Source organism: Mobula hypostoma, chromosome 18, assembly GCF_963921235.1.
Source record: "Mobula hypostoma chromosome 18, sMobHyp1.1, whole genome shotgun sequence".
NCBI lineage: Eukaryota > Metazoa > Chordata > Chondrichthyes > Myliobatiformes > Myliobatidae > Mobula > Mobula hypostoma.
In genome coordinates, this window is record NC_086114.1 from 41,928,556 (window position 1) to 41,956,134 (window position 27,579).

At 44.3% G+C, this 27,579-nt stretch overlaps 1 protein-coding gene across 2 annotated transcripts in view; it reads right to left on the reverse strand.

Annotated features, from left to right (window-relative positions):
• The window catches only part of tbrg1 (transforming growth factor beta regulator 1), a 49,449-nt gene extending 23,360 nt beyond the window's left edge, over positions 1–26,089 (reverse strand). The window contains exons 1-4 of one of the 2 annotated variants that reach the window (XM_063070797.1): positions 25,918–26,089; positions 23,178–23,344; positions 16,439–16,496; positions 11,041–11,123 (exon numbers count right to left, since the gene is read on the reverse strand). In XM_063070797.1, the coding sequence (XP_062926867.1) occupies positions 11,041–11,123; positions 16,439–16,496; positions 23,178–23,344; positions 25,918–26,028 (419 nt within the window). In that variant the 5' untranslated portion in view covers positions 26,029–26,089. Of the gene's footprint in view, positions 1–11,040; positions 11,124–16,438; positions 16,497–23,177; positions 23,345–25,845 lie in introns of both variants that reach the window. The other variant, XM_063070796.1, reaches the window with a different exon arrangement.
• Positions 26,090–27,579: the final 1,490 nt, after the last annotated feature.

A 27,579-nucleotide genomic window follows, 5' to 3' on the forward strand; every position in this document is an offset into this window, starting at 1 on the left:
CCCCCACCCTCTGAGCAGCGACCCGATACCGATCCGTGAAGCATGCAGGGGTGCAGCGGTAGCCGGGAGGCACACAGCACATCTTTAAGAAAAAAGCCGAAATAAACATGCTAATTGCATCGCCTCTGATCCGGGCCGACATTTACGTGCCGGGCGGCACCTAATTAATTAGCATGTTTATTTCGGCTTTTTTCTTAAAGACATGCTGGGTGCCTCCCGGCTACCGCTGCATTCTCCGCGAATCGGTATCTGTCCGCAGCCCAGGGGTTGGGGTGGTGAGACACTGGGGTGTCATCTCGTCGTCTGTTTCCATTAGGGCAGGCAGGTCATCTTCTCCTATGACTGCCCACCTCGATGTCGAAGGTCGAGGTTCGTCGTCTGCTGTGGCTGATGTGGAAGGCTTGCTTGACTGCTGAGCCTCGCGCGTTTTTCTATCATACAGTTCTTTGTAAGCACTCAAACCATCTTGCAAATATGCCCTGAACCGACGTACCCTTTCAAAATTAAAGTCGTACATTATCACTGCAGCAAAAATCTCACGCAGTTGCTTCACATTCAGTTCCTGGACAACTTCACTTTCGCTACTGCATTCGGTTTCGATTGTTATCGTTCCCTCTTCTAATCGCATCAGCTCTTCATCTATCAGTTCTTGGTCATGGGATGCCAAAACCTCTTCAACATCATCTTTGTCAACTTCCACAAGCCAAACTCACTTTGTCCTTACTTGGTTCACCACGATCGAAACGCTTAATTATGTCTAGTTTTACGTTAAGTGTAACACCCTTACGAGCTCTTTTAGGCTTTTCAGATACCTTAGAACTCATCTTGCAAACGGCTGCTCACAGGCATGTGTTAAAGCAATGCCAGCTAGAATGCAGTTCTGAATCCGGGGCAGAGTGGCTGCTCGGGGCGCGCACTGCTTTTTTTTCGCGTGCTGCTTTTTTTTCCGCATGCTGCCTTTTTTCGTAACAGTGAGAACACCTTCTGTTAGCGAAAGCAGGGAACTAATGTAGGTCTTTCATAACAGTGAGGTTTCGTAAAGCGAACGTTTGAAAAGCGGGGGACACCTGTATTACTATTTATTGTTCCTTACAAGATGAACAACTTCGCAGTTTACCATATTTTACAGCATTTGGTAATGTTTTCCCCAATCTACTATCCGATCATTACCTCTGTCTGTATCTCTTTCCGACTGGAGTTTCCACTTACTTCTGTGCTGTCAACAAATTTGACTGCCATAAATTTTCCTCCTTTCTCCAAGTCATTAATATACATTGTAAACTGCTCTAAACAACCCCTTAAAACCCTTCCTCCATACTGGGATATGTTCTTGGCGAATGCCATGAATTACCTCTTTAAATGCTTGCTATTGTTTGCCCAGGTTTTTCCTACTAATCAACGTACTTTGTCCATTTTAGCCAAAACCATAATCATATTCCAGTGTATAATCCTTTATTTACATTAAACACTGCTTCTAATCCCAGTTTCTTGTACTCAGATTATAAAACCTTATAATGCCTTGATTTTTACTTCCTATGGTATTTTATTCTGAGGTAATTCATTAAATATGCCTCATTACCCATTGATTACACAATCCGAGATAGCTTGTTGATTGCCTGACTCCATAACCTGATATCACTTTATCAATTAATTATTGTCGGCTACCTTTCTAACTTGATTAACAAAAAAAATGAAGATTAAAGTTCTCTTAAATTGTCACATTACTTGTTGATATATTCTCTTTTCTACACTGCAGCTACAATTTGGGGTTCCAAACGATACTTCAATAGTCTTAGCTCAGAGTAAAAAATACTGCACATCCTTTTTTCCTCTTCCTCCCCCCCCCCACCCCCAAGAAGCTTAAAATATTCCAAGCGTAAATCATTTCTCAAACCATACATATTTCCAGATGTTGAATCATCAGGATTTCTGAACAGATTAGAGGATTATCAGTGTTACTGTACCTCTGCAAATTCATTCATTGTGTAAGTCATGTATCTTCCCATTGACTGGGTACTTCGTGTCCTCATTGCTCCTCTAAACATGCATCACATCACACATCCGGATTGACTTCTATCTGCCATTGCTCTGCCAATCTTTCCAACTGATCAATATCACTATGCAGTTGAAGACCATCCTCCTCATTACAAGTAGCACTATTTTTTTGTGTCATCTGTAAAATTACCAAATCTTACCTGCTTCATTCACATCCAAATCACTAATATACACTCAGTGGATACTTATTAGATATCTTCTGTACCTAATAAATTGGCAACCAAGTGTATATTTGCGATCTTCTGCTGCTGTAGCCCATCCACTTCAAGGTTCTATGTGTTGTGCATTCAGAAATGCTCTTCTGCATACCTCTGTTATTAACATGGCTATTTGAGTTACTGTCACCTTCCTGTCAGCTTGAACCAGTCTAGCCATTCTCATCAACCTCTCTCATTAACAAGGAGTTTTTGCCCACAGAATTGCTACTCACTGTATTTTTTGTTTGTTTTCACACCATACTTTGTGAATGCTAGTCCGTGGTATGTGAAAATCACAGGAAATCAGTAGTTTCTGAGACACTCAAACCACCCAGTGTGGCACCAATAATTATTCCACAGTCAAAGATACTTAGATCACATTTCTTCCTCATTGTGATGTTTGGTCCAAACAACTGAACCTCTTGACCATGTATGCATGTTTTAATGCATTGAATTGCTGCTACATGATTGGCTGATTAAATATTTATATTAATAAGAAGGTGGGCTACTTAGTGTATATAACCAATATTAAGGGTCCCAGCATCAATCCCTGTGACTCCACAGGTTTCCAATCATACAAAAGCCCTAAACCATCAATATCTACCAAACCAATATTGGATTCCAATTTGCCATCTGACTTTAGATCCCATGGACTCTTAATCTTTGGATCAGTCTGCCACTGGAATTTGTTAAACTCTCTGTAGACCACTAACCCCAGTCTTCAGTAAATTCTATGCTTTCCCTAGTCACCTTCTTCTTCATAATACATTTATGAAAAGCTTTGGGATTCCCCTTAATTTGTTTGCCAGAGTTATTTTTTGTCTACTTTTTCCACTTCTAACTCATTAAGTATCCTCATACACTTTCTGTACTCCACAATCTCCATATTTTTCATATCTTGATCACATGCTTCACTTTTTCCTTTATCCAATCCTCTATTCCTTGATATGCAGAGTTCCTTAGACCTACTGACCTTGCATTTCAGCCTCATGCAAATATTATGTTTTAGAATGCTCATTATTTCACTTTTAAAATACTCCTACTTGTCAGGTGTAAACTCCCAGCAAGTAATGGTTCAGTCCATTTTTGACAGGTCTTTACTTACTGTATTACTTCCTCAGTTCAGGACATCAAATTCAGGATCATTCTGACTCCTTTCCAAAGCTACCTAAAAATGTAGAGCAGTACCCAATATCCCCAAAAAACTCTCACTGATATCCAAGATTCAGCACTGCCTCTTCTCTACTGAGATGTTATCTATACATCTGCTCCTCTATCTCCTGTTGGCTGTGAGAAAGACTGTAGTATATCCCACCAAAGTAATCACCACCTTTTTGTTCTCAAGCTCTAGCCATAAGGTCTCACTTCAAGAGTCTCTAGGATATCCTCTCTCAAGAGGATATTCAGGGAAAGAGTAGAAGCCAAGAGGGACCCAAGAGACAAACTGAGTATAGAGATTTAAGATCTTTAATTCCTTACAGCCAGACAATGTGAGTGATGTCTTAAATAAATAAATTCTTCTGTCCTAAGGACATTGCAGATGCAGTGATGGACTACTTGGTCAATATGGTAGTACCACCACTGCATTAACACCCTTCTTCTATCACACCTGAAGTTACAGGTCCTGCACCATATCTCCTTGATAGCATGATACCATATTCTCATGCATGAACAGTCAGAGTTCATTTGCCTTAAGTCTTGCATTAAATCTAGATACAATCCAGCCGAGCATTTTCCGCACACACATATACTTTATCACATCCTTGCTTGCTTTGCATACTGGACTCAATTTCCCTTCTACATTTGACTGCACCTCTCCCCCTACTGTTTCTCATTTCCCTGCTAAATTAGATTAAACTCACACCAATGCATTAGCAAATTTCACTGCAGGGCATTGTCCTCATTGTGGTTCAGGTGCAACTTGTCCAGCTGATTCATGTAACTTCTCCAGAACCGAGGCTGGCAAGAGGAAAGCTATCAGGACCATCACAGAGGCCGCTGAGAGAACCTCCAGATGGCTACGGATCAGAAGGGGTGATCCGTGGGCCAGTGCTGTTGGGACACAAGATGGGGTCTGATCAACCTTGGCTGGGTCGCCTGGGCGGGGGTGTATGATGTTGAAAGACCCGAAACACCCGACGACCTCAGGTTACATCACTGATGATGTGTCCCAGCGCATCCGCAGGGTGTATCTCAGAATCACACAAGCTGGCTGAGCCAGTGACTCCCAGGAACAGGCTGGGTGACCACCAAGAACAGATTGGTGATGACTGGAGAAACAGCTGACAGCTCGGAAAGACGGCAAGCGGGGCAGGGAGGGGTAGCAGCCCAACCTGCATCTTCTGTGAAGAACCACCCAAGAAAGTTGCAGATAAACCCAATGAAAGACACCCCCAGGGGAGCCCGAGAGTGGGTGGGGGGGGGGAGAATGAACACCTCAACAGGACAGACCTAATAACAACGACCAAGGCAAATGGATTATCAACGATGAGAGAGATATTGCATTTGCGGCAAGGTTTGTAAGAACAAACGTGGCCTAAAGATCCATCAGGCCAGAATGAAGTGCATGGAGCAGGAGGACGCTGCACAGCACACAGGATTTACGCCTGGTGAGACGCAGGAGGAGCCCGGCCTGGAGTCACCCCACAGAGCCCAGAACCCCAAACCCTCAAGTGCCAGAAGCTTCTGTCCCAAGCAACACAGTTCAACAGCGCCGGATCAAGTGGCCCCCAGACAGCAACAAGAAAGAGTGGCTCCAGTTCGATGGGGATGTAGCAAGGATTATAGAGTTAACAGCCAAGTGAGATGTTGACAGACAGCTTCAGACAACGAGCATCATCATTTTCAGCTTTGCCACAGAGAGGTTTGGAATAGAGGGCAAGATCACCAGATCCCAGTACACGCTGAACCGCAGGGCAGCCCAGATCCACCAACTGCGCCAAGAGCTCCGGTCCCTGGCACGGCAGTTCAAGGTAGCAACGGAGGAGGAGAAACCTCCCCCGGTTGAGCTCCGGAACATCTGCAGGTAGAAGGTAATGACCCTGCACAGAGCAGAATGGCACAGGAGGTGAGGGAGAGAAAGAGCCAGGAAGCGAACTGCCTTCATAGCCAATCCGTTTGGCTTTATAAAACAGCTCCTAGGGCAGAAACGCAGCAGCTGCCTTGTGTGTTGTAAAGAAGAGGTAGACCATTTCCTTCATAACACCCTGAGTGACCCTGCAAGGGAGCAAGAGCTGGGCCTCCACAGAGCCCTTACAAGCCAACCACTACCCATAGTGGAGTTCGATGTGAGGGAGCCCACCTGGAAGGAAGTCCAGGAGGTTGCTTCTTCAGCCAGAGCCAGTTCTGCGCTGGGACCCAGCGGAGGACCCTACAAGGTGTACAAGCACTGCCCGGAGCTTCTCAAGATTCTCTGGAAGATCCTGCCAGTGATCTGGCGGAGGGGGACAGTGCCAGACCAGTAGAGGTATGCAGAGGGGGTCTGGATCCCCAAGGAGGAAAATTCGTCAAAACTGGAGCAGTTCAGATCCATCTTGCTGCTTAGTGTGGAAGGGAAAATCTTCTTTAGTGTCTTGTCCCACCAGATGATGGACTTTCTCTTCCAGAACGCTTACATCGACACTTCAGTGCAAAAGGGTGGAATTCCCAGAGTGCCAGGGTGCCTGGAACACACTGGTGTAGTCACTCAGCTGATCAGGGAGGTGCACATGGGGAAGGGAGACCTGGTTGTGCTTTGGCTAGACCTCACCAATGCATATGGGTCAATACCCCACAAACTGGTGGAGTTTACACTGGACCAACACCATGTTCCCAGAAAGGTCAAGGACCTCATGATGAACTACTACGGGAAGTTCAGACTGAGAGTCACTTCTGGAGCTATGACATCAGGCTGGCATAGGCAGGAGAAGGAGATTATAACTGTGTGTACAATCTCCGTTATTCTCTTTGCCCTTGCCATGAATATGATAGTCAAGGCAGCTGAGGCAGAGTGTAGAGGCCTGCTGACCGAGTCTGGTGTTCGGCAGCCCCCGATCAGAGCCTTTATGGATGACCTCATTATCACGACATCATCAGTTCCTGGCAGCAGGTGGATCCTCCAGGGGCTGGAAAAGCTCATCGCATGGGCAAGGATGAGCTTCGAACCAGCTAAATCCAGCTCCATGGTGTTGAAGAAGGGCAAAGTGGTGCACAAGTTTCGTTTTACCTTGGATGGCACTATAATTCCATCTATCACCGAGAAGCCAGTCAAGAGCTTGGGGAAGGTCTTTGACAGTAGCCTCAGAGATGCAGCCACTGCCCAATCAGCTTCCAAGGAGCTTGAGATCTGGCTCACCATGGTGGCCAAGTCAGGCCTACCTGGAAGGTTCAGAGCCTGGATTTACCAGCATGGCATCCTACCCCGAATCCTACGGCCGCTACTAGTATACGAGGTGCCTGTGACAACTGTGGAGTTGCTGGAGGGAACGGTCAGTAACTACCTTCGGAGGTGGCTGGGCCTACCTCGTAGTCTGAGTGGCTCAGCACTGTACGGAAGGTGCAATACGCTGCAACTTCCCTTCAGCAGCCTGGACAAGGAGTTCAGGGTTTCCCACACAAGACAGGTGCTGCAGTACAGGGATTCCAAGGACCTTAAAGTAGCAGCAGCAGGCATCCAGGTATGGACAGGCAGGAAGTGGAAGGCACAGGAAGGGCTGGTGGTAGCAGAGTCCCGGCTAAGACACAGGGCTCTGGTGGGGACAGTGTCAACTGGGCAAGTGGGGCTGGGTTCCGTTTCACAACCTCGCTATGACAAGGCCAAAGGCAAGGTCAGATGCCAACTAGTCCTGGAGGAAGTGCAGGCTGGTGTTGAAGAGGAGAGGAATAGCAGTATGGTGGGCATGTGGCAGCAGGGAGCATGGACAAGGTGGGAAGGTGTGCTGGAGCAGAAAATTTCCTGGTCTGACATCTGGCAGGCAGAACCCCAGCACATTAAATTTATGATCCAGGCTGTCTATGATGTCTTGCCAAGCCCTGTAAACCTCCATGCCTGGGGCAAGAGCGATACACCAGCATGATCTCTCTGTCCAGGAAGAGGATCACTGGAGCACATCCTTAGCAGCTGCCCTAAAGCCTTGGGGGAAGGTTGCTACCGGTGGCGTCATGACCAGATGCTGAAGGCAGTGGCAGAGAGCATTGCGATGGCCATGACCACCAGCAAACAGAGTGGTCAGAGGAAGAACATCTCCTTTGTCAGAGCCGGAGCACAGCCCTTACGTCAGCCCAGACCATCATCATCATCATCATCGGGCCTGCTTAGCACCACAGCAGACTGGCTGCTTCAAGTTGACCTGGGGAGGCAGCTGAAGTTTCCCAACCAAATAGCAACAACTTCACTGAGGCCGGATGTGGTCCTTTCTTCAGTGTCCTCATAGAGTTGACAGTCCCCTGGGAGGATCGCATTGAGGAGGCAAATGAGCGGAAGCAGGCCAAGTACCAGGAGCTGGTGAAGCAGTGCTGGAGGCAAGGCTGGAAGGCTCACTGCGAGCCCATCGAAGTAGGGTGCAGGGGTTTTGCCGGCCGCCCACTCTGCAGAGTCCACACCCTACTTGGCATCACTTGGCCTGGCAAGAGGAAAGCGATCAGGACCATCACAAAGGCTGCTGAGAGAGCCTCCAGATGGCTATGGATCAGGAGGGGTGATCCGTGGGTCAACCCTGCTGGGACACAAGCTGGGGTCTGATCAACCCCAGCTAGGTCGCCTGGGTGAGGGTGTATGATGCTGAAAGACCCGAAACACCCGACAACCCCAGGTTACATCACTGATGATGTGTCCCAGTGCATCCGCAAGGCGTATCTCAGAATCAGAATCAGTGACCCAAATCATAATGGTTTTGATAAATATTTGCGGATTATAGGGGGGTCACGTGGGGTCTTGGTATGGAGTAGACGTGTGTCCCGTGAGCTGCGCCTACTTTCACCTTTTGCCTCACCCAAACAGCAGTTATTTCTTATTTTTTACGTGACTGAAGTGAGCTGTAACGGGCTGGATGAAATGACAAAGCCAGGTAAAGGGAATAAAAAAGAAAAGGGCACAGGAGAAGATGATTCTGGCGAGGGTTCCGCGAAGCTAGCGGGCCCAGGAGAAGCTGAAGCCAATGCTGCTAGCGCCCCGGGCTCAACTACCATTGAAGAAGTCCTTGTGGCGGTAAACAAGCTGTACAGTTTGGTAGATGGGAGACATGCAGAGCATAATAAGTCAATCATGAACCTAACAGCGGCTCTAACCAAAGTCAGTAAGCATGTTTCTTTAATGGAGGATACCACCGAATCGTATGAGGGGCGAATCGAAGAGTTGGAGAGGCGGCTTGATAGCCTAATATTCCAAAACACGCAGTTACAGGCTAAAGTGGATGACCTTGAAGCTCGGTCTCGCCGTCAAAACGTTTGCAATATCGGGGTTCAGAAGAAAGTCGAAAACAATAAGCCGACGGAATTTGGAGCCACATTGCTTCTGAAGCTGCTGGGGGAAGAACATTTCCACCAGTCGACTGAAGTGGACCGTGCCCACCAGAGCCTAGCACCGGCTAAAAGTGGTAGGCTAAGAGCTACACCACTACCAGGTTAAAGAGCTGGTGCTACGGTTGTCCAGGGAGAGAGCTCCGCTGCTGTATGACGGGCGTCCGGTGTTCATTTACCTGGATTTAATCTCGGCTACCACGAGGAAACGCCAGGATTTTCAGTACATTAGGGAGAAATGCAAAGCCAGGAAAATTAGGTGTGGATTCTGGTATCCGGCGAGGTTTGTGGTTACAGTTAACAATAGCACCAGTACATTCAGCACTGCAGCTATAGTGGAGGAGTTCCTGAGCCGAGAAGTTAAAGATTGGCATTCGGACACCTTATCAACCTAAAAACGGATTAACACTGAGTTACTGGATTCGTTGTTGATCGATAATGGCTTCATCTGGAGACTGTTTGTTATGTTCAGCGCATGAGGAACTGAAAAATAAGCTCACACTAAGATGTGGGTGAGGACTGATTGTTATTGTTTATTTTTATATTTCATAGGGTATTTGTGAAGAGGTGTTTCTCCCGTGTTTAGTGTGTAATGGGTAGTTTTCTCACTATTCCGGGCCACGTGTTGGCTCTTGGATATAGCTTTGACTCTAGGTTAGGGATGAGTGTTTAAAGAGTATACATGATTGTTCGGTCAACGTCAGACACAGACTTATACAGTTTAAAACAATACATAGACTCCATAATTCCAAAGAAAAGTTGCACAGTTTCTACCCTGATGTTTCACCAGTTTGTAATAGATGTAAATCTGTGAACAGTAACTTGTCACATTCATTCTGGTCATGTTGTAAGCTTTATGCATACTGGAAAAGTATTTTTCACTGTTTCTCTGAGGCTTTTGGGAAGCAGTGGGAACCAGACCCACTCATAGCCATCCTTGGCGCAACAAGCTCCCTATCTTCAGCCAATATGTATGAAAAAATGGCTGTATTATTTGGAATGGTGATTGCCAAGAAGTTAATCCTGCAAATGTGGAAAATGGACTCTGTGCCTACGTACGATCTGTGGCTTAGAGAACTGGCAAATACTTCACATTTGGAGAGACTGAGACTATATAGTGAGGACAGAGGGGACATCTTTGAAAGGATATGGGTCCTGTATTTGACTTTCTCACGGGGTGAGGACTGAGGTTTTTTGGTGCGGTGCACCTCTGCTGTGTGAGTTTACTTTTGCCTTTATATTTTTCTCCCTTTTGCTGCTCAGAATTTAATTTGATTTTGTTATGGTTTTTATGAATGTGCTGTATTTTTTCTGTGTTTTTTTGTTTGTTTGTAATAAATAAAAATAAAAATAAATATATTTTTTAAAATATTTGCGGATTATTTTAAATGTTTGGCTGCAACCAGAGGACAAACATTTAAAATAATCTGCAAAAGAGAGAAGGTGAGGAAAATATCTTATCCATTGAAACCTGGAATATGCCAAGTGAAAAGATGTTGGGAGTATATTTCAGTGAATTTCATAAATATTGAAAGGAAAAGGGAAAAGGGATAAGGGGCCAAAGGGAACCTTTTTGCATTATGTGTCTATACTTCTGGGAAGTGGAATTAGAACAATACGAAAACCACAAAACAGTGATCAGTCAAAGAAACCAGAAATTGAAAGTAAGGAGGCTGCTCCAGTGGTGGAACGACGTCACCGATCCGATACAGAACAGTGAATCAGCCACTCAGCGAGAAACCTTCAGGAAGCTCCGACAGTAAAATACCCCACGGGACTGATGATTACTGAGGGGTACAGCTCTACTCCACAAGAAGTGAATTTGTCCCCACTCTCTGTTTCACTCTAAGAGGATTACATTTTTGGAAGTCTCCCTGTACCAGTATTCTCCCCTTCCCCCAGTGGCCCTTGGTCAATATTCAGGACAATTAGACAACAATGGGCCGTCAGCAGCTATCTGATGTGCAAGTTCTGAATGCCAACAGAAGCTCTCCAGATCCACCAATTACACATTCTTCTTCCTCAAAACTACACCCAGTTCTAATCAGCTACAGACCATACCCCAATCCTGATGAATATTCAAACATTCATTTAACATCAGAAGCGGTAACTTGGAAAATGGGCTGACTTTCTTTTCATTGTTAACCCATAAGCCACAAGGTCTCTTGATTGGTGTAGGTTAACCACAATCACTGACCAGCGATCAGCTCTGAGACTTTCGACAGGTTTTTGCATCAATCCACATCCACCTGAGGTCTGCCTAATAGCTGGGCTAATACAGAACTCAACTTACTTTGACTGCACGAGTCCTCGGTCCAGTACTCGCTGCTTGATTTCCTTGATGTGCAGGGGTATTCCAGCTTCCTCCAGAACAATCTGTAGCAAAACATTTGAACACTTTTCAACAGCTGCAAGTGATAAGCCATAAGTAAGACAACAGTAAAGTGACAGTCAAATCTTACAGTAAGAGACATTCTCAATTGGACGCTCAGATTTGAATGGGGCTTGTCCCCACTGTAAAGCACATTATTACTATTTACAAGGCAAGTTCAATTAGCACAGGTGGCAGCAACCCATCACGCCATGAGTTCCATGCCTCTTAAACACATTTTCAGAACTATGACACACCCACATGAACCCCACATCTCTGGATCACACGGTAATCTGTCTCTGAGGCCAACATCCATGCATCCTTCAAGAGGGTGACCCACTGAAAGCAGTCTGGTCTAGCTAGTGCACCTGTCTGAGTACTAAAGGTCTGTGTAGTCCAAATGGCTGGAGTTTACATGGGCATATTCAACCTCTTGTTTCTGCAATCTGAGGTTCCCACCTGCTTCAAGAAGGTATCTACTGTACCAGTGCCCAACAGCATGGTGACCTGCATCAAAGACAACTACCCAGTAGTGCTTACAGCAATGGGATTGAAGTGCTTCAACAGTTTGGTTATGGCATGAATCAACTACTGCCTCAAGGATGTCCTGGATCTGTTCAATTTGCCTACTGCCACAACAGAGCAACAGATGTGATATTTCTCTGGCTTGTCACACTCTGCTTTGAACTATCTGCACAGCAGCAGCTCAGGCTGCTGTTCACTGATTACAGCTCAGCATTCAACACAATCATCCCATCCAAACTCATCATTAAGCTTCAACAACTAGCTGTCCATACCTCCCTCTGCAACTGGATACTTGACTTCCCCTCAGCAGATCTCAGCCAGTGAGGATTGGTAACAACATCTCCTCCTCCAACATCACTGTTACATGTTTAGCCCCCTACTCTACTCTCTATACATACATGAATATGGTTAAGCACAGCTCCAGTGCACATTGTGGGACAAATCACAGTTGGTGATGAGTCAGCCTACCAGGAAGGACAATTGGTTGAATGGTGTCGTAATAACAATTTCTTGCTCACCATCAGTAAAACTAAAAAGCTGATTGTTGACTTCAGGAAGGGGAAGGAGAATAAACATGTACCTTTATTGATGGCAACACACATCAAAGTTGCTGGTGAACGCAGCAGGCCAGGCAGCATCTCTAGGCAGAGGTACAGTCAACGTTTCAGGCCGAGACCCTTCATCAGGCGTTCACCAACAACTTTGATGTGTGTTGCTTGAATTTCCAGCATCTGCAGAATTCCTCGTGTTTGCATCTTTATTGGTGGATCGTTATTGGAGAGGGTTAGCAGGAGTAAATTCCTGGTTAATCTATCAGATGGCCTGACTTGGCCCCAATAACATAAATGCAATCATAAGGAAAGCATAACAGCATCTTTACTTTCTTGGGAAGTTAAGAGGGTTCAGCACGTCACCCAACACTGTAACTCCCACAGATATTCTGTTGAAAGAACTCAAACTGGTCGCATCATGACCTGGTCCACAAATCTGAATCCCAGCCCAGTGGCACAACTAAAGATCCAGGAGAAACTAAGTCTTAAAAACATTACACTTGCAAAGATTATGACACAGGAGTGGAACAATCAGCTCATCCTGTCTCCACTGTTGGTAAATGAGAAACACGCTTTCCAACTCAAAGCCCTTTGAATATATATGCAAGCATATACATGGTGAGGAATCCTGTTTCTACCACCCTTTCAACCCCTACCACCCACTAGAAACACTTCTCTCCTCTCTCCTCTAATCCCTCCTCCCCTCACTTTGAACAGATTCCCCTGTTGTTTCGACCCCTCTGCTATGGGAAACACGTCATTCTTATTTAATAACCTTATTTTTATGAACCTTGGTTAAATCTTTCTCAAGCCTCCTTTGTTCTAAAGAAAACAACCTAAGCTTGTCTAACTTGGTGCACACTGAGTGACCACTTTGCCAAGCATCTTTGCTCATCTGCCATGCCAGCTTGGATCTCCCAGTGCCCAGTCATTTCAATTCCACTTCCTATTCTCACACTGACACATCTGACCTCAGTCTCCTCCATTAAATCAAACTAAATGTAAATTAGAGGAACAGCACCTCATAAACCACCTGGAAAATTTCCAACTTGATGGCATGAACATCAAATTCTCTAAACTTCCTGTAACCACTCACCCTGTTCCACTTTCCTTTTCTCTCTTCCTGATCTACCTGCCCCCCCACCACATTACCTCTTTCTCCTCTCTCATCCACTCCATCTGCTCATCACCCAGACACTCCTCCCCACCTCCATATTCAATGCTCCTTTTCTGACAAATTCCATCACCTTCAGCCCTTTGTCACTTTCACCTCCCAGCTTCTCACATAATTCCCACTCTCCCCCCCTTCCCTCATCTGCCTATCATCCCCTTTACTGGATCCACCAATCATCTATCTACCAGCTCTTTCTCATCACTGCCCCTCACCTTTTTATATTATCTCTCCTCTTCCTCAGTCCAGATGAAGGGTCTTGACCCAAAATACTGATTGTACATTTTTTTCCATAGAAGCTGAGTTCCTCCAGCACTTTGTATGTTGCTCCCTATTCCTACATCTGTGGTCTCATATCTCCAGTTTATCTAATCATTCCTCAGACACAAGTTTCCAACCCTGGACACCTTCATAAATTTACCTTGCATCCCTCCAGTATAATCCAATTTCTATAAATGTGATGACCAAAACATGGACAGGGAACTCAGGATGTGACCGAACCACTATTACAGACAATTCTAGCATAATTCCCCACCTTCTACTACTACTACTCCTGCTTATTGCAACTAATAAAGGACTACATTCCATATGCCTTTATAAGATAGCTGGACTTTACTGTCCAGCTACTCTTAAGGATCTGTGGGCATGAACTCCAAAGATCATGTATATCTCCACACTATTATGTACTCCCTTGCCTCATTGCACTGCCCCAGATAAAATTTCATTTATCACTTTTCTGCCTCTGGCCTAGCTCTGCACTATCCAGCCAATTTTGTATCATCTGCAAACTCCCCTACCATTCTCCTTCATGTCTAAATCATTAGAGTATAACAGAGGAAGGTCACAAATCTTGAGCCCTCATGACTTGTTGTAAAAATATCCATCAACAGTTACCCTCTGCTTGCTGCCACAGAGCCAATTTTGGATCTAATGTGCCTCTCCCATGGATCCTATGTGTTTTACTGTACTAATCAAGTCCAAGGCTTGGAATCTTTCTGAAATTCATATAGATGACATTGACTATATTGTTGTCATTGACCCTCCATGTCACATCCTCAAAAAAAACTAAGGTAGTCAACCATGCCCTTCCCTTCTCAACTCTACACTGGTCAGCTCTAGAACATAAAAGGGTACAGCACAAAAACAGGCCCTTCAACCCACGATGTTGTTCAGAACTAATTCACTTTGTTATCATATGCCCAACTAAACTCATCCCTTCTGCCTGCACAATGTCTACACTGTTCCATTCCTGCACATTCATGTGCCTATTTAAGAGTCTTTTGAATAGCTCTATCATATTCGTCTCCACCACCAGCCCAGGAGTGTACTTGACTCACTCACCACTCATCTGTGTAAAAAAAAATCTTCCCACATATCTCATTTGAACTTTCCCTGTCTCACATTAAGTGCATGTGCTCTAGTATTAGATAATTCAACCATGGGAAAATTATACTGATTACCTATCTATGCCTCTCATAATCTTATAAACCTCTATCAGATCTCTGCTGAGCCTCCGCCACTTCAGATAAAATAACCCAAGCTGTGAAAGTAGCTTCATAAGTAGATAGGGTAGCAAAGAAAGCTTTTGGCACATTGGCCTTCAAAGATTAAAGTATTGATTACAGGAGTTGGGATATTATTTTGAAATTGTATAAGATGGTGGTAATAATTTGGAGTATTGTGTGCAGTTTCTGTCACCTACAGGAAAGATGTAAATAAGATTGAAAGAGTGCAGAGAAAATTTAACAAGTATGTTGCCAGGACCCGAGTCATAAGGAAGGATTGAATAGGTTAGAACTTTATTCCATAGAAAGTAGAAGATTGAGGGGAGATTTGATAGAGATCCACTAAGGTTGGGTGAGACTACAACTAGAGGTCATGGATTAAGGGTGAAAGGTGAACTATTTAAGGAAAAACACAAGGGAAACTCCTTCACTCAGAGAGTGGTGAGAGTGTGGAATGAGCTGCCAGCGCAAGTGGAGGATACAATTTTGATTTGAACATTTAAGAGAAGTTTGGGTAAGTACATGGATAGGAGTGGTATGGAGGGCTATGGTCCAGGTGCAGGTCAATGGCAGTTTAAATGGTTCAACACAGGCTAGATAGGCAAAAGGGGCTGTTTCTGTGCTGCAGTTTTCTACAACTCTCCACGATGCTTCTTAAAGCACATTCGCTCTAATCCAAGCAGCATCCTAGTGAATCTTTTCTGAGCCCTCTCCAAAATCTCCACATCCTTTCTATAATGGGACGACCAAAACTGAATGCAATACTGTATATGTGACAGTTTTATAAAGCTGCAACTTCCAACTTCTGTACTCAATTCCTTGACTTATAAAGGCAAGCAAGCAGCATTCCTTCTTTTCCACCCTATCAACCTGTGTAGTCTGATTAGTCTGTGTATTTCTACATGAAGACTTGTACTGTTCCTTAGAATGGATGACAGTAAGTCAACTACTAAGTCAAATCCAATGGGACTGTAATAACTTAGTTTAAAGCTACCTTACTTCCTAAACAATGTTAGCTATCCTCCAGTTGCCTGGCACCACTACTGCAGAGAGTTAAGGAACCTCATGACCTTTGTCTGTTCTCTGATATATTATAGATAATGGAGTAATCAGAGTGACTCTAGGTGAAATTAGAATATCTCAAGAGATTTCTATGACTTAGATCCATCCCACTTTAAGAGGAAACAGAATGAAGTAGACCAAGGTATTTGATTTCCCATACAAGGGAAATTAGGGGGGTACTTGGAGAAAAGATGATTTGGGATGGTTTTGGATTCTGTGGCTAAGGGTGTTCTTGGTGCTGAGGTCACCAAGGGAGCTGCAATCACATATTTCTAAATAATGTAGTATACAACAGTCATCATAGGCAAGGAGAGTGGGTACCCAACAATGAATGACTGTAAGAATATATCAGTGGATAGGTATACTCCACAGGGCAGATGGCAGAGGCAGGATGAATCAGGGAAAAGGTAGCTTTAAAGTGATACAAGAAATTCTTGCTGCTTTAGACACAACTCAAATAGCAACGGACAATACCAATGAAAAGTTGGGCAAATAACGGCACTTACCTGAGCAGCATCCAACCACGTCATGTTTGGATTGTCACTCACATCAGATGTTGGCTCGCTAGGGAAGAGATTAAAAAAAAGTTTATTTTCCCTTGATCATGGCAACATATGAATACCTTTAAGATATGGTCTTTTAAGAGACTTTTGGATAGGTACATGGAGCTTAGAAAAATAGAGGGCTATAGGTAAGCCTAGCAATTTCTAAGGTAGGGACATGTTCAACACAACTTTGTGGGCCGAAGGGCCTGTATTGTGCTGTGGGTTTTCTATGTTTCTATGATCCACATGTTAAGATGATAACGCTTCATCGCTATTAACAGGAGAGAGGTCAGTCAATCCAACATTGGGCAAATTGCTGGAAAAAAATCCAATGGGGCTGCATAAAACAACGTTTAGAGGGAACTGGGTTTATCAAGGAAGCTTAGCACAGAATTGTAAGAAACGTCATGCCTGGTTGATAATTGAATTTTCTGACAAGGGTTAATGAAGAAGGTAAGCTACATGGCTTTAAAGCCATTGATGAAATCCAACATGGCAGTGGTCATAAAAATAAAAACTTACATGACCCTTAATTAAGTGGCAAGTTGGATTAAAATTTGGTTCGGAGAAAACAAGGGGTTTGCTAGTTTTAGTAACGGGAAGATGAAAGGATTGGGTGCATGTTCAGTAAAGTCCAATAAGGTTGTTCAGTACTTATTGGGCTAATTTTTACCCCCCAAGATTGGTTTGTTTGAATTTTTATAATAGCCATGGGAGATCGTTCAAGTGTATGGGTGTCTGTGAGCCAAGTGTATATAACCCAGGGAGGGCCCATATCTAAGAATTTCCCAGATTATTATGTTTACACTTGACTACTCTTACATTCTACTTTTCCTTTCCCCCTTTGTTGAATCCTGAAATTTTCCAAGTCCTCAAGTAAGCTGCTTTTACTTTGGACAAAATTATAATCCGTTTCCTTTGACTTAATCTCTGGGTCAAACCACCACAGAAAGTGGAGCAGTGGCACAAAACTAGGTAGCACTGAAAATCCTTGATTTTGTCTCGAGATTCCATGAAGTCTCATGGTGTCAGGTCAAAAATGGGTAAGGAAACTTCTTATTCACCAAACTTTCTCTCGAAGCCATAATTATCCCTCCCATATTGCTATAACTTTGGAAGCATTTCATTCTCACCTTAGGATTGCAGGAGTACCTTAGGGCAATGTCAGGCTTCAGCAATATTATCAAAGTACATATTCAGAACAAAGTTCATTAAACTTCCTTCCATCAGAACAACATAGAACATAGTACAGCACAGGAATAGGTCCTTCAGCCCACAATGTTGTGCAGAACCTATTAAATTATTAATCAAATGGCAAACTAAACTAATCCTTTATGCAAACACAAGGTACATATCCCTCTATTTTCCTCACATTCATGTACCTATCTAAATGTCTCTTAAAAATCTACCATCATCTCAGGCACTGCATTTCAGGTACCCACCACTCTGTGTAAAAAAAAAACTTGCCTCTCACATCACCTTTAAAATTACCCCATCTCACCTTAAACACATGCTCTTTGGGCTCATGGCAAGATTCTAGAAAATGTGAACTTCTTAAACTTCAGGAGCCTCTCACAGTGAAGACAGATATTGATGATGAAATCCTCCATCACACTGAATACACCAGCAATGACCCTGATCAACTGAGGGGAAGGGTGTTTGTAGACTTCAAACCTGATAGGAAATACTGTACATGGCTCCTGGGTAGCAGTAATCGCAACCTTCCAACATATTTCTGAGACCTGGACTACCTACACTGGTAGCTCAAGGCACTGAAAAATTGCAGATGCCACAAAATCCTCCAAATCACTGGAAGAATAAGTGAACAATCATCTTCAACATTCTCAGAAATGAGGTTCTAACTACATTCAGTCAGCTCTGATAGGTAGGCCACACCATTAGAATGACAAAGCAGATTTCAAAACAGACACCAGACATCCCACCTCTCCTGGAAGTTCCGGGAGTCTCCCGCATATTAATAGTGGCTCCCTGATGCCCGCAAATGATATACAATGTCACGGAAATCAATTTTTTTGAGAGCGAGCGCAAGAGCGAGAGAGAGAAAGAAAGAGAGAGCGCGTACGAGCAACCACGAGAGAGGGAGAGAGGGGGAGAGGGGGAAGAGGGAGAGGGAGAGGGTACCAAAAAAAGAAACTATAAAACGTACGTCACCCCAGACTACCCTAAAGCGTACCCCTGCCTAATAGGGGTCAAAAATAATGACAGTGTTGCTTGCTGCACTGTTTGCAACAGTGACTTTTCGATTGCCCATGGTGGGTTGAGGCTGTAAAAGACATGTTGAGATGTGTTTAACAGGTGCCATTCGTTCATTAGCATAGCTAACATTATTTAAACTAGCTGGCTAGCTGCTCAGGAGCTACTCTATTGCAGACATCCCACCTCTCCCGGAAGTTCCGGGGGTCTCCCGCAAATTGATGGTGCTACCTCCCTGAAATGAGTTTTTGCAGGGTGGGATGTCTGAGACACTCTAGTCCAAGCTCTGTCATAGGAAACAATTACATTGTGAATTGAGTAAAAGATTCAAGGATTTTCCAAACTTTGATTTCTCAATGTAGATTCATATAAATCTACATTGTATCCTCTCTAGTCCCTTCAGAGTAAGGACGATTGCTTCCACTCTGGTTCTTGGGTGACTGATAAGAAGGAACATAATTAAGCTATATAAAATAACAGGGTGAATAGAGAGGATAAACGGCAGTTAATCTGGATTTAGGGCCAAGAGATTAGATTATGAAGACACGTAGTCCCCTTCTATTGTCATTCAGTAATGCATGCATTAAGAAATGATACATTATTTCCTCTGGTGTGATATCACAAAAACACAGGACAAACCAAGACTGAAAAAAACTGACAAAACCACATAATTATACATATAGTTACAACAGTGCAACAATACCATAACTTGATGAAGAAGTCCATGAGCACAGTAAAGTTCGAAGTTTCTCAAATGTCCCACATCTCACGCAGATGGGAGAAGGAAGGAAGAAAAACTCTCCCTGCCATGCCGACCACAATCCGACTCTGAGTCATCCGAAAACTTCGAGCTCTGATCAGCTCTCCAACACCGAGTACTGAGCGCCATCTCTGTCTGAGCGATTCGACCTCTTTCTCGGTCGCCAAAAGCAGGCAAGGCCGGGGATTTTGAGGCCTACTCTCCGAAAGATTTCCGATCACACAGTACCAACAGCAGCGGACGGGCGTTTCAGAAATTTCTCCAGGTGTTCCTCTGTGATTTCACATCTGTCTCCATCAAATCAGAAATTGTCCACGGCCTCTATTTAACAGATATGACATCATTTTTCACCGGAGAGCTGCGCACGCGCGGTGCGCTGCCATCTTCTACTCTCGCCAGGGGATCTGAGGGGGAATGTTTTCACCCAGACAGTAGTGAGTTCTTAGCATTTGAGAAGGGTCTAGCCAAGGATTTCAATACACAAGTCTATACAGCTAGAGAGCCCAGTGCTATAAAACAGGGGTCCCCAACCTTTTTAGCACTGCGGTCTGGTTTAATATTGACAATATTCTTGCGGACCAGCCAACCGGTGGGGGAGGGGGGGTTCAAATAGGGTTAAACTCATCTCAACATGCCTTTACAGTTAGGGTTCCCAACTTTCTCATTCCCAAATAAGAGACAGAAGTAGCAGTCAAATCCCGGGATACTTGCGTTTACCCCAGGAAGGACTACCATGACCATGAAGCCTTGCACGGGCACCTGTGTGCGCATGCGCGTACGTGCCGATTTTTTTTCCACAAATCAGTTTTGGCTTAATCTTCCCGACTATATTGTACATACATTATTTCTACTTTATATAGGCTGTGTATTTATCATATCATTGCTGCTTTTACTATATGTTGTGTTATTTTCAGTTTTATGTGTTATTTGATATGATTTGTTAGGTTATTTTTTGGGTCTGGGGACGCTCAAAAATTTTTCCCATATAAATTAATGGCAATTGTTTCTTCACTTCACGCCACTTCGGCACGAAAGGTTTCATAGGAACGCCCTACCTTAGCAGGGGAAATACGGGACAAAGGCAGTCCCATAAGGGACAAACCAATTTAGCCCAATATACGGGATGTCCCGGCAAACACAGGACAGTTGGCAACCCTATGTTCAAGTTCAACAGTGCGTGACAGGGAATGAGGAAAGGTGCAGCTGACTCATATCGTTTCCTCGCGGCCCGGTAACACATGCTCTGCAGTCCGGTACCAGTCCGCGGCCCAGTGGTTGGGGACCGCTGCTATAAGGTGAGATTAGTACAGATGGATGCCCACTGATCAACACTGTGTTGTGGGCAAAATAGTCTAGATCCATGTTGTAGACCTGGGAGAAGGAAGGCTGCAGATTAAGTCACAAGCTGACAAAAAGTAATAATGAGTAAAGATTTTCCAGGAGGCTCCCTTGAGCTCCTCCAGCAAACAACTATGTGAACTTGCTCCCATTGAATGGCAGATTCCACCAATTTCAACATGCACCAAATGCTGGAGGAACTTAGCAAGTCAGGCAGCATCTCTGGAGGGGGACATACGGTCAATGTTTCGAAAGGCCTTGCCCCAAAACATTGTCTGTGTATTCCACTCCATAATTGCTGCCTGACATGCTAGTTTCCTCCAATATTTTGTACACGTTGCTCAAGATTTCAAACTTCTTCAAAATCTCATCATAGAGTCAAGGAATACTACAGCACAAAAACAGACCCTATGGCTCATCCCACCTGTGCCAAACAGTTAATCTGTTTAGTCCCATCGACCAGCACCCAGACCATTGCCCTCCATACCCCTCCCATCCATGTACCTATCCAAATTTCTCTTAACTGTTGAAACTGAACCCGCATCCACTTGCGCTGACAGCTCATTCCACACTCTCACCACCTCTGAGTGAAGACAATTCCCCTCATGTTCCCTTAAACATTCCACTTTTCACCCTTAACCCATGACCTCTACTTGTAGCCTCACCCAACCTCAGTGGAAAAGGCCTGCATGCATTTATTCTAGCCATACCTCTCAAAATTCTGTACACCTCTATCAAATCCCCCCTCAACCTCCTACATTCTAGGGAATAAAGCCTTAACCTAATCAAACTTTCCCAATAACTCAGGTCCTCAAGTCCTGGCAACATCCTTGTAAATTTTCTCTGCACTCTTTCAGTCTTATGTGTATCCTTCCTCTAGGTAATGTTTAAAATTCCACCAGTTAGCACACTCAATCTGGATCTCACACCTTTCTAAACACCCATCAATCCCAAGGTCTTTGCATTCCACATTACTGCGTATTCAACCCAACCAAAGACTTTAGTCTTAACTTTGCTAAATTCCAAGATATCTTCCCCTCATACATCCAATGTTCTTCCCTCAGTGTTCCTGCTCTTTCTCAAAGTATGACTCACCTCACATATTCCATGGTCATTTACACTGGATATGACATAGTGTTCCAACATTTTCTGGCAAAGTCTGAACTGCATTTCATGAGAAGTCGACCTGTCCCCTGTGTGAGGCGGCATCAGATAGGGATGGGTTATGCCCGTTTCTAAACAGGAAGACTGCTTGCCCACCAAGTGAACACATGGATCCATTTACCTTTTCAGGGAAACAGCAGGTCTTAAATGTCTCCTTTTAGGTTTTCAAACTTATTGCCTTTTAATGTGCCTAATTTGGATGCATGGCCATTCCGAATGAATATCGATTATGTGTTAACTAGGGGGCCGTGCACAATCCGGATTTGATGGAGACAGCCGTGAGAAGCACGGAGGAACACCTGGAGTAACTTCTGAAATGCTTGCTTCGCTGCCGCTGTTACTGTGCAATCGAGAATCTCCGGAGGGAAAGACCCCAAATCCTCGGCTTTGCCAATTGCCCGTTGCCGGGGCTGGGGTCCAAGCGCTTGGCAGAGATGGTGCTCGGTGCTCAGTGTCGGAGAGCTGGTCGGAGGCTCGGAGTTTTCGGACGGACTCGGGAGTCGGACTGTGGTCGGATGCTTCCAGGATGCTGCATCGGCAACTTTGCGGCGCTGGAGGTTTACTGTCTGCGTGAGATGATGGGACTTTCGAGAGACTTTGAGACTGTTACTGTGCCATGGTCTGTTCTTATCAAATTACGGTATTGTTTTGCAATGTTGTAACTATATGTTATAATTATGTGGTTTTTGTTAGTTTTTAAGTCGGTTTGTCATGTGTTTCCGTGATATCATTCTGGAAAAACATTGTATCATTTCTTAATGCATGCATTACTAAATGACAATAAAAGAGGACTGCGTGTTCTCATAATCATAATCATAAATATTACAGGATATTGGTGCCCAGCTGATTAGAGCTGAAGGAAAAAAAATTAGCAAACATTTAAAATAAAAAATACTCAGAACATTTAAAATAAAAAGTACTCAGAACGTCCCAAAAATGTGTCGTCACTGGTAATGAAGCAATTTTGAAGTGTAGTCAGGAACTGATTGCAGGTAAATGTAATTGCAACTTAGGACACAGAAGATTCTGCAAACAACAATTCCCTGTGAAATGATGCTGATTTAAGGTTAAGCATTGACCAGAATTCCCATCAAAAGATGATAGAAAGGGGTGGTTACTAAGCATGAAAAATTGTATTGAGAATTCCCAATAAGAGACAGTTTGTGGTAAAAAAAAACTTCCTCCAACCACCATTAAAATGAAATCACTGACAACAAAACTTACGTTTCTAGTGCTTCACTGTTTGCAGGCAAGATGGTCACATTATCGAGGGCTGGGAAAAGAGAATAATTTCCCTGTCCATCATGATCCATTTCCGATTCAAAATTGGAAAGAGAATTCATGGTGTCTATTGGAGAAAGAGACGTCTCTGGAGAATGATTGCTTGTGGACTATTCAAAGGAAACAAAAATGCAATGCACATTAATTCAAAATGATTCCACTTCATATGCAAGCAACACTTAATATTGGTTTGGATTTAACAAAAGGGTGTCCCTTATTGGCCTTCCTATTAATAACTGGCAAATAAAAATCAACTTAGTTACAAACCAAGACTTCATTTCCCAAAAGCTTCTGCTCAAACTATTTAAAGGGAAGTTCATGACAAGCAAATAAATTGTCTACTTTTAGCCCACACCAAGCATGATTGGTCAATTGTGCAGTGATACTGGAGATGGATTTGAGTCAGGGTCACAGAGCATGGAGAAAGCCCTTTAACCCACCATGTTCATGCCAGCCATCAAATACCTTTTTGTACTAATCTCATTTTCTCCCACCTGGCCCATCAGCTTCTATATTATGGTACTTCAAGTATTTGTATACTTCTTCACTGCTGCAAGTATTAACCTCTACCATTTTTTCAGGCAGCACATTCCAGATTTCCACAACATCCCAGGCGAAAGAAATTCTTCCTCAAATCCAGTCTCCTACCCCTTACTTTAAACCTATTTCCTCTGTTACATATAACTGTGGGGAAAGGTTTCTTCACCATCTACCTGATCTTTACTCACCATAAACTTACATATATCTTTCAGATTTCAGCCTCTGGTTCAAAGAAATAAACCCAGCTAATTCAATCTCTCCTCATTACAGAAACATTCCATCCCAGAAAATATCCTGTGACTCTCTTCTGCATCTTTTCCAATGTTATCACATCACTTCTACACTGTGGTGACCAGAACTGCACTCGGAACCTTCAGTTGTGGCCTAACTACTGTGTTATCTCTCAAAGTTAAAATCCTACAAAGGCAAAGATAAATTAAATAAGCCAATTTTCTAGCAGCATTTACACTACACAATGTTCCTCCTGCTCTTACAAAATCTTCTTAAATGCACACCTACATTATTTATTTCAGCAACTCTACATGGCAGCAATTTTCCTCATCCTAACTATTTTCAAAGAATGAAATTTCCCCTTAAGTCCCCAAAAGAAATTGCTAATGACTACAAACCTGGCTTTTAGATATTTTCACTATTGCAAGAACACATAGATTAAAAATTAGACGCCAAACCCATCAGACTGCACCGCGGGTACTAAACAACCAAAGCAACATGATTTTCTCATCTTTATGCAATAGAAAGGGCCAGGTAATTTCACAATGGAAGGGTCAGATCACCGGTCTACTGTCCTGCCACAGAGCCCTGGATGGTGATAGACAATTAAATGGTTAATGGGCAGGAGCCACTCTGAAACTATCACCATGCTCAATAACAAAAAGAATTAGCACGAGTGGAAAGGACAAGGCCGAAGCACCTGTATCCACGTTCACCAGATAAAATTCACCTCAGCTTCCTCCTGAGATGCCTGATTCACAGAAATCTGCCTTCAGCATATACAGTTTACTTCAGCAATGTCAGCTGAAAGCACTGGATACAGCAAAAGGCCACAAAATCCCTGCTGTAGGATTAAAGACGTGCACTGCACCCACGTCTTCCAGTGCAATAGCTAACTGGCATCGACCCAACATCACACAAAACTAGACAAATCTAATTCTGTTGGTAAGAGGGGAAAGGTGTAGTCCAGCACATGCCACACATCTAGAAAAGCTGTTCCAGTATTGTTACATCACCAACCTCTATCCAGCTACCACGAAATTCCCCAGATATGTTCTGTTCACACAAAAATGTTAAAACTGAAGTCAAATGGACATCAGGGTGAAAACTCTCTAATGTTACACCTAACAAAAAGCAAGATAGTTGTGGTTCTTGCTGTTGAATCATCCTAGACTAAGAACATCACGACAAAAGCTCTTCACGAGTGCACTACGCCCTGCCATTTCAGTTCTTTCATCAATGACATACCTTCCACAAGTTAACCAATTCTTTTGCAACTTAAAAACTGAAGCATTCCAGATCTGCATCCAGCAGCACTAAAACAATATTCAGGCATGGGCTGATAAGTCGCAAATAGTATTTATATTACAAAAATATAAGTGACAACCGCCGCCAACAAAATAAAGTCTACCTACCTATCCTTGACTTACCATAACTAAGTTCCTCATCAATATCTAAAAGGTTATACTGACCAGCCACACTTATACAGTGGCGACAAGAGCAGGTCACTGATTAACAGTGCTGATGTGTGCACCATCCACAAAATGTTCAGCAGTTACTAGCCGATTTCTCTAACAGCACCTCCCAAACCGCCATAAGGGAATAGCCGCAGGTACACCTACATGAGGCATACAGTCTAGACGAGTAACTCTACTATTGTACCCTCACTGTCGCTGGGTGTAAATCCCTTGCCAACCGCGTTATAAAAGCACTATAAAAGGACGGGAAGCGGGGGGATGGGTAGGCCGGTGGAAGGGGAAGCAGTGGTGTAGGGGGGAAAGACCCCAATCTCACCGTCACCTCCCTCCAAGCTGCCGCAAGATCCAGCTCCAGTCCTAACCTGAGTCCTGGAGAGGCGAGCTGCTGTTGCTGCTGCTGCGGAAAAAGCCCTGGGCCCCGCAAGGACACTCACCACGGGCAGCAGGACGGCGGGTTTGTGTCCATGTCGGAGCTGCTCCTTCCCATGGATCATTGGCGACTTGTGAAGGATCTCCCCTTCAGTCTCCAAACTGTGAGACTCCATAACAGGAGCGTAGCAACAGGCCACCCAGCGGTTCTCGAGTGGTCAGGTCGCACTCGGCGGGGCTCGGGTCCCTCCGCTAGCGCTCGGCTAGTTCCGTCAGAGCTCGCGTCCCTCCGCTGGCGCTCGGCTAGTTCCGTCAGAGCTCGCGTCCCTCCGCTCGCGCTCGGCTAGTTCCGTCAGAGCTCGCGTCCCTCCGCTCGCGCTCGGCTAGTTCCGGCAGAGCTCCGTTCCCCATTTTTCTCCTTCATAAGGCATTCCCAATTGTTACTCCCCCTCCAACTCCATTAGCTTGGTGTACAGGGGTTCAGAAACTGGATACGGGTAAGCTGAGGCTTCACCATGATATCCTGCTTTCCGAGAGCACGATGAGGAAGCTGGTAGATAACTCTAATTTCGTCCAGGTGCTTACCAGTGAAGAGGAAGGCTTTAAACGGCAGGAGGCTGGATGTTCCAGTCTATGGAATGGAAATGGCAATTGAATGTAATCCAGAGTGGGAGGCAATGCATTTGGGAAGGCACAAGAAATATGGGTTAAATGGAAAAATATTTTAAGGCGTTAAAGACAAAGAACCTCAGAGGTGGATGAAGTCGTTGAAGATAGATAGATAGATGGATATACTTTATTGATCCCGAGGGAAATTGGGTTTCGTTCCAGCCGCCCAACCAAGAATAGAGCATAAATATAGCAATACAAAAAAACAACAAACAATCAAACTACAAAATGCAAACTATGCCAGATGGAAATAAGTCCAGGACCAGCCTATTGGCTCAGGGTGTCTGACCCTCCACGGGAGGAGCAGCAAAGTTCGATGGCCACAGGCAGGAACAATCTCCCGTGACGCCCAGTGTTGTATCTCGGTGGAATATTGCCGGATTCCAACAGCAAAAAGTTCAATATCTGGTCTACAAACACATTCCTTGATCGTAATATGACCCGGATTGCACCATCTGTTGTTAACCAGAACAGTAAGCCCCCAACTCCTTTACGCTTACCACTCTCAGTGCACTTCCGGTCAGCCCAAACGGTCTGGAAGCCATCCATGGAAAAGTTTTGATCGGGTATGTCCCCGTGCAGCCCCGGTCCAGTGAAACACCTAACACTGTCCCGAAATGTTCTCTGATGCCTGTCTAGCGCCGTCAACTCGTCCATTTTATTACCCACCGAACTCCTCTTCTCCATAAGTCTGTTGTCTCGACCCGGTCCTCTTTCCTTGCCTTTGTGATCCCCCTCTGCATCCTCCGTGTGTTTTCCTCCAGATTTCAGCCGGGGTGTCCGCCGCTCTGCTCGCTAAACCGGCCAGCAAAAGCTCAATCAGCTGGTCCCTAGAATAAACAATGTGACCATGCTTCTGCCCCGCTAATGAGATAGGTCAGAATGTAACTATTTCCAGCGCTAAAAACCCAAATAAAACTCTCTCTGCCAGCATGTTAGAGAGGGTGCAGCTTCAACGTGTTACCGCGAAAAAAAATACAAAAAATAACGTAAGTTAAAAAAGTAAGTAGAAAAAAGTAAGAATTAGTCGGAATGGCTGTAACAGGCTGCATGCACGA